This window comes from Diorhabda sublineata, chromosome 2 (genome assembly GCF_026230105.1).
Source record: "Diorhabda sublineata isolate icDioSubl1.1 chromosome 2, icDioSubl1.1, whole genome shotgun sequence".
In the NCBI taxonomy this organism is placed as follows: Eukaryota; Metazoa; Arthropoda; class Insecta; order Coleoptera; family Chrysomelidae; genus Diorhabda; species Diorhabda sublineata.
This window is the reverse complement of record NC_079475.1, coordinates 14467272-14482170: the sequence shown is the minus strand read 5'-3', so window position 1 is coordinate 14482170 and position 14899 is coordinate 14467272. Positions and strand designations below refer to the sequence as shown.

At 34.1% G+C, this 14899-nt stretch overlaps 1 protein-coding gene across 2 annotated transcripts in view; it reads left to right on the top strand.

Moving 5' to 3' along the window:
- Positions 1-14899, top strand: part of LOC130452677 (E3 ubiquitin-protein ligase MYCBP2) — a 189318-nt gene that overhangs the window by 154314 nt on the left and 20105 nt on the right. The window contains exons 29-39 of one of the 2 annotated variants that reach the window (XM_056792065.1): positions 636-841; positions 1126-1409; positions 1461-1710; positions 4795-4967; positions 5024-5211; positions 5679-5994; positions 6053-6595; positions 8864-9070; positions 9125-9576; positions 11053-11221; positions 11274-11484. In XM_056792065.1, the coding sequence (XP_056648043.1) occupies positions 636-841; positions 1126-1409; positions 1461-1710; positions 4795-4967; positions 5024-5211; positions 5679-5994; positions 6053-6595; positions 8864-9070; positions 9125-9576; positions 11053-11221; positions 11274-11484 (2999 nt within the window). The remainder of the gene's footprint in view (positions 1-635; positions 842-1125; positions 1410-1460; positions 1711-4794; positions 4968-5023; positions 5212-5678; positions 5995-6052; positions 6596-8863; positions 9071-9124; positions 9577-11052; positions 11222-11273; positions 11485-14899) is intronic. The other variant, XM_056792066.1, reaches the window with a different exon arrangement.

The following is a 14899-nucleotide window of genomic DNA, read 5'->3' as shown; positions in this document are numbered from 1 at the left end:
GGAACTATAGAAATATCGAAGAAGGTTTCTTAATCGCGTGGTTCCTCATAGAAAAACATTTTTTAATGTTGAAGGATTAGTTCGGGAAAGAAGAATGTTTTATAATTTTAATTGACAACGTTCTGTTTAAACGTGTGTGCAAAACTCCATCCATATCGTGCCCAAAAATTTTAAGAGATTTTACCTCAACGATTGGATTTCTGTCGATTTCTTTCAGGCAGGATATTCACTTTTTAAAGAAAATTTAGTCGACTTTTCCATGGAAATTACAAGAGTAAAGAAAGTTTTAGAATCCAATTGTCCCTCATATGAAAATTAACCCCAAAAATTAACCCCCAGAATTTTTCGATTGCCTTGTACCTCAACAGTCTCATACAATATGTACCAATTTTTGTATTTTTAAGTTAAACGATTGCAAAGAAATGAACTTTTTTCAAAATTTTGGATCCTACTTATCCTCAGAGATACAATTTTATATCCTTGAAGATAAATATCTTTCAATTTTCATATTTTGGGCTGATCTACACGCCATTGCTCCATATCAATTCTTAAGCTATATTATTCTCATCAAATACTTATTGATGGCTCTATTTTTTGTCAACATGCAGTAGTCATCAGTATATTTATTGTTCTAGATACATAACGATGATGGGGTGTGGTTGAGGTTGTCCGTGGAAACAATAAAGCAGTATTGCAATTTAACTATAACAGAGGCATGGTGTTTACAATATAATCAACATCTAGGAAAGACCCTACTTCTTCCTGTAGAAGAACCAAAAACTATTCTTGATCAAGTTATTAACGACACGATATTAAGAAAATCTCCAGAAACACAAGAAAGGTAATCAATCAGAATGCAATACAGTTTCTACTTATGAGTTGCTCTCGTCGTAATAAAGGAATTGTTATATCCATTTCAATAATGGTGCTATTTTACATTTGAAATTATTATATTTCAGCTAAAGTAATTGTCAGAAGTGTTAGCATAAATAAACATCAATATAATTTGCTTTGCTTTTTCTACATTAATGTTTTATTAAATAGTCAGCTCCCCATAACATTTTCAGTTCTTCCGCGTACATAAGACTTAAGATAAAACATTTACTTTGGATTCATTTTCTACAGACATAAAACTCCAAACTTCAATATAAATTATCAAGTTATAAAATGTGGTGCTTCTGGACACAACGTACGTAGTCGACCGAGTTTTAAAGCCCCACCTGTTGGAATGCTTGCTTTGGGGAACAAAGTAGGCATTTCCGAATATACGGTTAATTCCGATGGATGTTGGGTCAAACTGGACAGAGCCACCAAAGAAAAATATTGCTTTAGTCCCGAAACAGATGCCTGGTCGTTGGCCGTTGGTCACAATAACGTTCTCTACCTCGGAAATGTCAATGAAGCGGAAGGTAAGCATGATAATTTGGTCTGTCTGTTTATTTTTCATTTATTAATTTCAGGAAGTCCCAAATTAGTTGATGATGGATCACGTAAACAAAAAAGAGGATTCAATTTTTCTCTTAAATCCAACGAAGCAAATTTTTTATTCTCTGCGTCAGGCTCTATAGAATCGGAAGAGCTTCTGCCAACCAACCCTTTCGTTTTCGGAGAAGGTGCTCAACCAGAATACACCAAAACGCCAAAGAAGGAGAAAAAAGATAATAAACTGAGTAGTTTACCTAAATGGTTTAAAGGAGAAGATTCGAAAAGGTGAAATTCCAATTTCTTTATTAAATGGATGATTTTAATCAATAGCAAGACATATGGAGATGCTATCAACCTAGACTGCTTTTGATAATATGGTTTTTCATCAATTTCTTGTTAACCCGGTCTGTTTTGAAACAAATATATTTGTTATCCTTACTATATAATAAAATTGAAACAAATTAAAAATCTAATACGTAGTTAAAATCAGCTTAAATATGTTTTTAAAATTTGAATTAGTAGGGGTTAATACAGTCAAAACATATAGGAACCATAGTATTTGGAAGTATATAATTAGAACATAAAAAAAACAAGAACTAGCGCTTATATGGAGCGAATCATATAAAAAATAGTGAAATGGAAGCTGAACAACGAAAGCTAAAAATGTAAATTAAACAACAAGACGAGGTAATTATTGAATGAGAGAGTGTGGATAGTTTTATACTATAGTATTCTTTCTTCTTCTTCCTGCTCAGTCACCTGGGAGGTTGTCACTCCATCTTTTCCTAGGTCTTCCAATGCTTCTTTGTCCTGCTGGTGATATTATAGTATTAAAATAAAAAAAAAAAGAAAAAATGGCACCAACCCAAAAACTGGAGTGTACGAATATTTATATTGACGAATATTAACCCAGAAAAGTGTAAGAACAATGAAGGCCAATTCTAGTACCGTATGGAAAGACTGGATATTGTATTGACAAACAGGATGTGGCAAGGTAATGAAATGAGCAAGATCTAAATGAGTAACAAGTTAGGAAAAGAATGGATCACAACCATAAAGATTAAGGTATAAATACGTGGAATGCTAGGATAATGTTAATAAAAAGCAAAATGATATAATAGAGAGATGAGTTCAAAAAAAGGAAACAGAGTTGGCTGCAATACACGAAAGTCGTTGAATGAGATACGCAACATTTCGTACTTTAGTATTCAGAAGTCGGAAAACAAGTAAGTAGTAAGTTAAGCGATGAGTAAGAGAATAGGATATATAAAAATTGATAATTTTCTAATAATTGTGAAAAATTCGACTGGAGATTTTCAAAGCATAATACGAGTAGAAAACGATAAAAACACAGTAACGACAAACATGATAGTAAGTTCAACAACAATAAAACTTCCCCAAATGTACAAAGTAACTTGGCCTATATTTGATCAAAGTAGAATCAACTTGATTAAAATCTAATCATAAAAGGAAAACAATCCACAATAAAAGTAAGGAAATTCAAACGAGCGTGTGCAGAGAATATCATTTCAGCAACAACAACAACATCCCTAAATATAAATAAAGACCTAATAAATAGAGATAAGACGAGTTATATAAAGGAAGAACTGGGTACCATGAAAAACAACATTATCTCTGCGACGACATAACCTGAAGATAAATTATAAAACATAACTAGACAAGATTGGAAAATGACAAGTACAAAGAGTAACAGCAGAAAAGAATCGAACTCATATCAAATGTATAAGGACAATCAAAGTAGAAGATAGAGAAAAATATGAAAAAAATTAGTAAATATTCAAAGAACAAAAATATTCAATAATGGGCAAAATATCATATACAAAGGGAGACCGGTAGGTACGATGATGCGTTGATATCTAGTTAACCTAGACCAGTTCCATGTATAAACAAAATATTGCGTTACATTAGAGTATCGAGCCATCATCAACTATCTGTATTTAAGAAGGTTAAGAGGTAAGCGATTTAGGAAATGGTCAATACCCTAGGTGATCAATGTCCTTCGTATGCGATCGTGAAAAATTGGACTGCGAGCTTCAAATGAGGTAAATTTTCCATTGAAGATGATGAACTATCAGGAAGGCCAGTTTCTGTGTCAGTTCCCGAAAATATCGATGTAGTTAATGACATATTTGTAGCACTGAGTATTTCATACGAACGTGTTCATCATATAGTTCTCGTCAATTTGGACATGAGAAAAATTGCTGCAAAATGGATCCCCAAATACTATGAATGAGGTACATTTCCACGATCCAGAAACAAAGCAACAATCGATGGAATGACGACATTCTGATTCTCCAAGATCTAAGAACTTTCCTGTCCAAAAATCTGCTGGAAAAGTTCTTGCTTCAGTTTTTTGGTATTGCCATGGAGTAATCATGATTGATTTTTTGGATAAGGGTAGAACAATAACTGGAGATTACTATTTGACATTACTAACTACTCTAAGGGATAAAATTAAAGGGAAAAGCTATACAAAGGTGTTTTGTTTTTGCCATGCAAAAAAATCATGATTTAGGGTTTCAATAACAAGAAGACTCCCCTTATTCACTAGATTTGGCTCGGTCGACTATGATCTCTTTCCTCAACTGAAAAAAAGTATAAGAGGTCGTAAATTTTCTTCCAACGAGGAGATAATAAAAGCTGTAGAAGTCTGGTTTACAGAGCAAGAAGAAACATTTTTTTTTGAAAGGTCTAGAGACGTTGCAGGTTCGCTGTAATAATTGTATCTCCAATTAAGAGGAAAATATGTTGAGTAATAAAATATTTTGTCATTGAAATTTTGCTTGGATCTATAATGGGCTAAGAATTTTTCAATATCTTCCTAATATCTCTTTTTAAAATAAATTTTTGACAATACTTCGTTATCCAAATCTTTTCAATTAATGTACCGAAAAAAACAAATACAATTCCGCGTATAATCTACCAAATATAATAAATCGCCTTCTGGGATGTAAATCTGGTTTTGCAGTACTCCGTAGTGATTCATTTGGAGACATCCACTACCTTTTGCGTTTTGGATTATCACATAGAACCCAATTTTAGGCTCCAATAAACAAGCAATAAGTTGCATTCGATGGATCAGCTGGTTTTGGTCTCTTCAGATAGGTTATGGAGGGTCCAAACAACGAATCTCATCGTTTTTTCAATATCTTAAAATGTTCTTGTCGAACGAGATTGGTTGAGTTTCAAGAGTTTACCCAATTGTCTGTCATTGTTGATCTTCCTAGTCGCAGAACCCATTACATTAGTGATGTGATAGTACTTTAACAGATTAATTAAAGAGCTGAGAAATAGGCGTAGGCAATGCATTCACATTTCAATTATTACAAATTTCAAAATTATTTATAGTGACATTTCGGAACAGTCGATTGGCCAATCATCTGTGAAACCACATAGTGAAAGTAGCGTAAATGGCAATGGAATTACCCCTCCAGATACTCCAAAGAGATCTCAAAGTCCGAGAGGTGTTATCTCGACCTCGAAACTATCGAGTCGTAGTTTGAGTCCAGTAGCCGCATCAGGTGGGTGCATTTTAATTTTTACAAATTGAATCCCACAAATTTTTTGTTGTTTACAGCCAGCGTAACAATATACGAATCCAGCACCAGACGAGGTTCTAATCAATCTGATACAAGTAGTATACCCAGAGACTTATCACAGTCACCGAGTCAAGCTACACAACAAAGAGAAACGTCACCAACTCCTAGCAGTAGTTCTCTGCATACTAGATCAGGATCTACTCTATCACAACCGAAGGAGTGTTCTGTAAGGCTTTTATAGTTATAGTCAGAAAATTTTGAAAAACGAGTATCAGCTGTTTCGAAATAGAATTAAGAGATAAAGCGCTTAAGTAGTATGATGAACAAATTCGTTACTACATTTAAACCATGTTAGATGCAATTGCCAATTTTAATATATTTTGCTTCATTTTTTCATCCAGATGAACTTACAGATTCTATTTTTCATATTATTAAACATCCCCAAAGCTCAGATATTTGTCGAGCGATAAACCCTTGGTCTTACATTTTAAACTATACAAGTGACAAGCAGCATTCTTGTCATTTGTTCCTTGTCACTTAGTTGGTAAGGATGTTCTTTCATATAATAGCTTAACTGTTTCCTTAAGTTCTACAATAATATTTTTCGTTTTCAATAATCGTATATAAGTATACTATACATGCAATTACCTTTTAACTTTGCATGATAATCGATCTACTAATTTTCATTGATAGGATGGGGAAAAAAGTCCTAAAAAGTTAACACAAACTGGTACCCAAACTTCCCCAGAAAACGATAGCACTGCATCAATGAAAACCAATTTTTCCATTGGTGCAATGGGAAAAGAAGAAAAATTATCACCGAAGATGGCTAGAAAAGACAGAAACATTGCTAAGATAAGACCAAAACGAGCAATTTCACCCGCTAATATACAGCAGTTACCATCTGGTACAAAACCAAGTTATGCTTATGAAAATGTGAAGCAAGCTATGAGTCCGTCGGTGGCAGAATCACTTCGGGCAGTGTTTGCTGCTTTTTTGTGGCACGAAGGTGATTTTTTTTCTTAAAAATATTCTGATTATACTTTTTATTCGGAATTTTATTGCAGGCATAGTTCATGATGCGATGGCATGTGCTTCATTTTTGAAATTCCATCCGACGCTTCCTAAACAAGGTGCTTTAGTAGTAACTCGCCATCAAGATTTTCCCGTTGATAAACGTCAGAAAGAACTGAGCAAAGAAGAAAAAGCTAGACAAAGACATTCCGTGGAAGTTAGCAACGCTGGAAATTATCTGCACATCCAGCCTTCTACTTTGGAATCTCTGACTAGATCTGCAGCTAACGCCAGTGCAAATAGGAATCGAAAAAAAATTAATGAAGAAGTGATTAAAGAAGGAGAAAAATATCCTACCGATAGTTATAGATATCAGACTATTTCCGTTTTACCACCTGCTCTTAAAGCGTTAGTATATTTATGGGAGGAGCTCACTACGAATTGCTTGAAGGCAATGAGTCAACAAATCGATACCGTAAGCCCCACGAAGAATAAAGAGAAAAAGGATATCAAAAGTGAGAGGGAGAAGAATATTCATCTGGAAAAAGAGATAAAAAAGTATAGGAGAAAAAAGATACCACCTAGAAACTACTTAGGTAAAAAATATGTTACAAACTAATCTAAAATCTCAGTTTGTGGTTCTGAAGTTCCTCTTAGTTCAATTTTAATTTATGTATTTTTATTTTCACTTTGAAAAAATTCGTTTTCTAATATTTTTATCGAAATAATTAATTTTCAATTATGAAAAAATAAACTTTCATCGTCATATTATTTTTGTGATAGATTTAGGCGACGATTTATTACATTTGCACAATTGCGGGAAATACTTTTCATATCTTTTCATATATATTACGAATGTTTTCTGAAAAGTTTCGTATCTCAAAATGGTCAGCACTTATCAATATACATTGAGAAATATATATGCGCATGCGTTGAGACATTCTCACTAAAATTCCTGCCATTTTATATGTTTAATTTTTTTCCTCAAAGAGTGAAACGATAAAAGGAGTGTATAATGCATTATTGCTTTATAACGTAAAAAGAGACAGATTTGAAGAGAAAAATTTACAAATTGCATTTCGAATTGATTGACCAATTACCAGATCTTGGTCTCCAGCAACTCTAATCTCAAAGTTACACTTGTGCAAGATATCGTTATCATATAAATAAATAATTGTTATGAAACTGAAATGTGTGTTTTTATGGAAAATTTTTCAGGCACACCTGAGAGATGCACCCAGTGAATATGTGAAGTAAAGAGAGCCTCTAGTATCTCTGCTGGATTTAGGAAAATAGTTTCTAAAATTAGAAAACGAGGTGTGACTATTAAATAACGAGATTGATGATATAAAACATTTTATTTTGATATTCACTTTCAATATATACCTCTCCTCTATCCCTACAGTGCAGAAAATCTTTTTCTGTCAGTTCTCTCAGGATGCGCGACTCTATTTTTTCACAACTCAAACAGACTCAAATCTTATATTGAAGGTTTGATTCGTCGCACGTTATTATCTTATCAAATAAATTCGATTCGTTTTCAATCGCATTCAAAGTGTTAATATAAATATTTTTGCGAGCTTTTTGTTCTAATCTTCAAATGTAAGTACCAGTTTTGTACACACTTTTCTCACGTTAAAAGTTTCGTGTAAAAATTGCAACATACGTTTTCTCGGTCATTTTGAAAACCGTTGCTAAATTTTCACATCGGTTATTTTTACGACAAAAAACAGAGCATTTATTCAAACAAAGGCTACGACTACAGACACAGTAGACATCGCATTCCAAAGAGAAGGCTTCAGGCTTAAAACTTCTAGAGTTGAAAGGAAATTCATTTACTTTAACTTCTTTCAAGATCATTCGAGCTGTATTTCGTTTGATTAATTATATAAAAATTCATGACATATTCATGGTATTTTCTGATTTGTTATGAACAAATAAATTTATGTTTTCAATTCTATTTCTATAAATTCTTAAAAACAGATATTTGTTACTCAGACGAATAGCTAGGAATAACAGCTCTTAGCAATCTCAGCTTCACATCAACGGACAAACCAAGTAATATCCCAAAGTACCTAGGGTATACAAAACAAGTACAAAAAGCTAATCTCTGATTTGTTAATACAATAAACTTTCCACACAAAACCAACTACTTATATACAAACAAATCACAATATCCATTTTAACATACGCAGCCCCAATTTATCACACAGAAACACAATGTCCTGCAGGTGATACAAAACAGTCTCTGTCCGGTTATATCTTCTTTCCAAAACTTCCAAAAACCTTGTGGTTACATGATATAGCCAACACACCCACTGTTAGAGACAATTAACTAACTTCTACAATTAGTGTCTACCAAAAGATCTTCGTGATAAATTCAAGACCTTCAATTGCGCAGGAGATATCGACGATCGTGGATGTAGGCTTCTGCATAGTTCGCAATTCCAAATCTAACATTAAATTATAACTCCTACATACAAATATGAAATATAATCAACCTCTGCCCTGTAGCTTTCTCGAAAACCAAAACCCTGAACGATATTTGGACCCCTGGTTTTCAGCTGCTTTTCAGCTGAAAGATTCTAGGAGCCACATCTATATACCGGGGAAAAAGTTATTTTACTCTCAAGTACATTTCCTGATATACACAAAACATCTAAGGAGCGCTTGAAAACCGGACAACAATACTGTTATGTATACCTTTAGATGATTTGTGATTAGATTGTCCTGAAGTCTCCACTTTAAAATGTTTGATTCTATTTTCTTTAGAATAATTAAGTGTTGACTTAGTTTGAATTTATTTCCATTTAATTTTTAACAATACTCGCAGAATATTAATGTTTTTCTAATTTATGTAATAGAAGATTTAGGAGGCTTGTCCAGTTACTTGCAGTCATCTGGAGCTGAAACGCTTTGCGAACTTTGCGGAGAAAACTTTCCACATCCCGTCACTTATCACATGCATCAGTTGCATCCAGGGTGTGGAGAACATGCAGGTGGGAAAGGGTATAATTCTGGAGGTAGCTACTGTCTCGGATGGGCAGGAAATTGTGGTGATGGAGGTGTCCGTATGTACTTGAATATTATATTTAATTATGTCATAACCATGATGTAATTTTTAGCTGGAAGTTCGTGGTATTTACTCTGCGAAAGTTGTCGAGACAAATACATGAAATTGGGAAAATCTGGAAAGCAAACCAATTGTCGTCACAGATCAGTTGACAATCGAAAAAATATTCCGACAAAATCTTTCACACCTCCATTAGCATCAGCGAACTTAGAACCTCATATTATCATGAAAAATAACGCGATGTTTCTATTGGATTTAGCAAGTTCGGCAGAAACATCTATAACCCATCAAAGACGACCTTCTTCCAGTATTATGCCCTCGGTATCAGAGAACATATCACCTCCAGAATGCTGTGGTCCTTTTCGGGCACCTCCATCATTTCAATGTCTAAGTTCGTTTGGTGCCAATTTTATTTTTGACGAACCAAGGTTTTATAAAGAAATGTTTTATAAACAAGAGTGTCCAGAGAGTTTTTTTCAAGGATCGTCCACTTCCGGCCAAAGGGTAAGTATATTGTAAGGGTGTGCTCAGTTCTATGAACAAAAATTAAGATCTGAAGAAATCGTTTACGGTTAATCACTTTGTAAGAATGGGAATAGGCAGGTATTCCGATTGAAAGAAGGTCAAGATCAGTTAGTAAAGCAAAATAAACTGCCTAAAAAGAAGAGGGAAGCTTTAGTTGCAGCGGCTTATGAAAAACTGGGAGTCAGTTTGAGAAAAGTAGGCAGAAAATACAAAATATATAAGAAATATGTAAGCAACACTCTAAAGGCATAGAATTTAGTAAAAAAATCGAGGAAATCGCACCCAAATATTCTAAAAAGTGAGTTCAGAAGTGTATTTCAAAAGACACAAACAGTTCAAGTCGATAGTGTTGGTATGGTTGGCGATATCTTTTCGTGGTTGTTTCTTAGCATATTTTTGTCCTTCTGGAAATTCTGTAGCCGCCAAAATCTAGCATATAAAGAGTCCTAAAGAAAATTTTGTGTTTTGGTTAGATATTGCCACTGTTCATTATATAAAGGACGTTATAGGGGCTTACGTTAATTGAAAAGTTTAGGAATGTCAAATACCAGACTCAGTGCAATATATAAACCGAAAAATTAGGAAAGCGAGCCGACAGATTTGACCATCTGGAAAATCTATAACCGCCTTAATCTAGCATATAAAGGATCCTGAAGAAAATTTTGTGTTTTGATTAGAAATGGCTACTGTTCATTATGTAAAGCACGTTGTGGGGGATTCCTTTTATTGAAAAGCTTAGGAATGTCAAATGCCAGATTCAGTGCAATATATAAACCGAAAAATTAGGAAAGCGAGCCGACAGATTTGTCCTTCTGGAAAATCTGTAACCGCCAAAATCTAGCATATAAACAATCCTGAAGAAAATTTTGTGTTTTGGTTAGAAATGGTCACTGTTTATTATGTATAGGACGTTGTGGGGCGTTTTTCCCCTGCTATCTATAGACAATAGAGTCGATGTCACTAACAAGTTTTGTGATGAAAGAGTTCTAATATATACAGAGATATATGATACCAGAATTAGTTGTTCATTTAAATAATGCCAGACAAAGCTTGACCCAAATAAGAGAAATTTAAAAAATTAAAATTTACAGTATCCACAGATTTTTTATTACCTACGCCAGCTATTCACGTAAGTGCATATTTGAAAGGTATACTTGCACATTTATATTGTACAAATATACTACTGCTAGAGGACACTTGCACAAGTATTCGAAGAAATTTTCTACTGTATACGCGCAAACGTGACATAGTGAGATGACAACCGATATAGAAAGAAGAATTTATGTGGTGACTGAAGACGAATATATAGATGGGTCACAAATTAACCAACTATACAATGTCGCCGATCAGTTGCACTTGCGCATGTAATTGCGCAAGTATATCATTGAATTGTGCAGTTACTCAAATAGCTGTCTCAAAATTAAATATATTTATCTATTATTTGTTTTTATCAAGCCCCTTTCGGAAATATCGATTAATGACGAAATGGACAATACAAAAGGTATGAGATTTCATCGATCTGTATCCATGGGAACCAACGGAATCCCATGGTCAAAAGCAGGTTATGATGGGAGAATTATCATGATGAGAAAAAGGAATAATAGTAGCTGCGAAATTGCAAGTGGTAAGTATAGAACGAATTGGGTATAATATAAAAATGTCTGTTGAATTTCCAGAAGGAGGTTCTTCATTGTTGTGTAATCCATCAAATGCTCTCCAGAAGTTGATTCCAAAAAGGGATAATCCAGCTTCAGCGATCGTAAGAAATGATACTAACAATGACGTTAATAACGAAGGATTGGCGTTATTAGAAAGACCTGTACTACAATTTTTATTACAGCAACATGACTTGGAATCATTGCATCTGTCAATGAAACAAGCACTAAGGTGAATAATATTCATGATTTATATTTTATTCAAGGTCTCAGTAAACAGTAGATGGAATTGTAAGAGCATGCCGTTTCATTATAAAACGGTTTTGATTGATTTGATTTGGCCAATAAAATTTCAAAGATGATATTCGAGTTGTGTTGGTAATCTGTCTATAAAAAGCTTCTCATACTACGGTTTGTGTTTTGTGTGTTCGTTGACTACTGATTTTAAACTTATGTGGAATGTGAGTTTCATTTGTATTGATGGATGCAATTTAACAGTATGAAGTAGCACTATCTTTATATTAATATGAATATTCTATCGACAATAATAATTGGACTATCCGCAGCTTTTGTACCGCTTCTTATTTACGTAATTAATATATACCCGGGTTGCTATTCATATTTCTGATGTAGAAGTAGAAAAATAATGTCCTGCGTACAAATTAATAACATAAAATAATAGCAATAAGTTTTGAATGATTTTCGAAGCTCTTTTTCTGCTCCGAATGATTTTTGAAAGCATAAACATTTCCACGGATTTTATTTCTGAAGCTCCGGAATAGTGAAAAAATCATTGGACGCCAAAGCAGTCACATCTTGGTCATGTCGTGGCTCATTTCCATTATTTAACAAGTTTAAAATTCAATTTTTTATGTACCGACATGAGAGTTGCATTTTCTTTTTTTGATATTGATTGATGACTTGGAAGTTTTTGAAAAAATTAACTTTTTTCGTCAAACGATAATCTAAAATGAATTCTCTTTCTCCTCAGTGTTCAAGGACTTCCAGAGAAAATTGATTGTACAGACACGTACAGATATTTAATTTTTGTAAAATATACATGGAACAAGAAACGAGTATAACCATCTGACTTCTGCTCATCAACATTTGTAAATCGCGTAGCGTGACATGTGGATATACGAGGGCCATTTTTTTTCAACCTCCGATCGCTCCGTGTAGTCGCTACGCGGGTATAATAAAGCAGTCATGCGCTGTAGGCTCTCGTACTACACACATCGCCATTATTGACATTCAGGTGTCAGTCGGCGTTGTGCTACAGTCACGTAAACATGTCCGCTTTTATTGATGCTCCCACTGAGCGTGAATTGCGAAGTGTGATTCGTTTTCTACCGGCTGAAGGCCATAGTGCTGCAGAAATCCATCGGAAAAAGAGTCGCGTGTATGGGGAAAACTTCATGAGTGATGGTGTGGTGCGTGAATGGTATCGAGAGTTTAAAGATGGCCGTAATGATGAAGGGGACCAAGGACGCAAATCTGTCGGTTTAGATGACCTGGTTCAACAGAATGGTAAAGGAAAAACGCAGTTTCACTAATTTGTCTACGGAATTTCCAGAAGTTTCGAGGTCTGTTTTGTACTCTGAACGATTAGGCTACATACGTGGGAACTTCATTTGAAGAGGGTATTGAAATGCTTGTCCACAGTTATGTCAAATGAGTCAATCTCTTCGGTGATTATGTCGAAAAGTAAGCGTAATTGTACCAATCTTTTGTTGATAAAATTATTATTTTATATGAATTTTTCTTTTATTAATGGCCTATCGAAGGTTGAAAAAAAACGGCAATCGTTGAACAGTAGGATTATCGTTTTTACCAGCGTGTACTAAGACCAGTTTTGCTCGAGTGTTCAATTGAAAGCTATAGATGAGGATTCGTATGCTATTGATAAAAAATCTTTTATTCATATAATGGTTAAGGAAAAAAAATAAAACAATTAATCATTTACTCACAATTCTAGCTTCAATAACAAACAATTGGGCAAACAAAGTGAATGGGAGCGTTGGCTTTGCATGGTTTTAGAAACTTTGGATAAATTTGGTCCATAAGTTTCAAACATGAGACTAAATTTTCATTTGTTAGTTTCTCGCACAAATATATCGATACGAAGATAGTCAGTACTCCAAATGGCAACTTGTTCATATCATTGTAGAAATCTGGCAGATTATCCCATACGTCGATTATAAGAGCCTCAGATTGCGGCATATCTTTCAGAGCTGTTCACTTTTGTTCAATTCAATTCAATATTAGCAGTCTTAGGAGTGTGTTTACGTTTCATGCATTGTCTCTATTTGTATTGAATGTTTGTTTTGTCTTTGTCCGACATCATATAGTCGCTACTACATATGTTGTTTTACTTGTTGTGTTACTTACGTGGATTTCTGGACCTAAAACTCTTCATTCAGCTCTGTAAATCTTCCTCTCCACAGAACTTCACTTTTTACATGGATCAATTACATTTGTAGAGATCCAGTTTCAATGTTGTTTTGTTGGTTTTGCTCAAATCTGTCAGCAAATTCATCTTTAATTCGAGTTAATAGTTACCCTAATTGCAAAATGAAATAATTCACCGCTCTGAATATCTCCGGCATAAAAGTGTAATTTTTCTTCAAAACCAATTCTACTATCAAAACATACCCTGGATTTTCCTTCCCTTTCAATTTTATATTTAGTTCATTTAATATCGCTGTGATATTCACTATGAAGTAAAATTTTCGCAACCATTTGTCGCTCTTTAATTCAAGCTGATTAATGCCTCTTTTATTTAGAAATCTATTTATTTCTTTCAAGCATAAAGCATAACGTTCTAAAAACTTACCTTGGTGAAAGCCATCGCACTTTATTATGAAGAAGGAGCTCGGAATACTGAGTCTCCATTTCGTTTAACAATTAATCAAACTGGCGATAATAGAGTGCTTTTGACAAGATGATGTGAACAATTTTGATTACCAAATTTATAAACTTAACTATTTCGGCCGAAAATGTTTGGGCACAAAGCGCTTTTTGGTGTAGTATGCAGTGAAACTTGCTGAATTTCATAGTTTATTGCTCTATGAAGAATCGTTGTTGCCCCTAGATTTTTCCCTATCATATTTCTGGCTCCTCCAGTGGCCATTGAAACGATTTTATTCAAATTGATCCCATTATCTTCATTGTTTACACGGCTTTCGCTATATCTTTCCTTCTAGATTGTTTCGAAAACGGTAGCAATCCTAGAGGTTCTTTTTTTGGACTTGGAAAAGATACATATCTGACAAAAAGAGCAACTTGTGCCGTGTCTTCTGTCACATAACTCATCGATAGCAAATGTTACATTTGAATATATTTTAGCTATTCTATATTGTGCTATTTTATAGGATAATGGAAAATCTTTAATTCAGTTCAAAATTTTTTGGTTTGTTTTTGAAATCACAAAACAACTCTTCAGATTAAAGTATGGAGTAATCATTGTCGTATGTCACGGGGGAAGAGGCGAAAAAAAGAGAGTACAAATTGCTGAGAGGTAGAATCTAGTCCTCGTTAATAGATTCAGAACGATTTTTGAATATATTTTGTTTGATAAAATATTTGCGTATGGAAGCAAGAGTCGCAGCTTCAAATCCAAAGAGCCGCATGTAGATCACGAGCCGCAG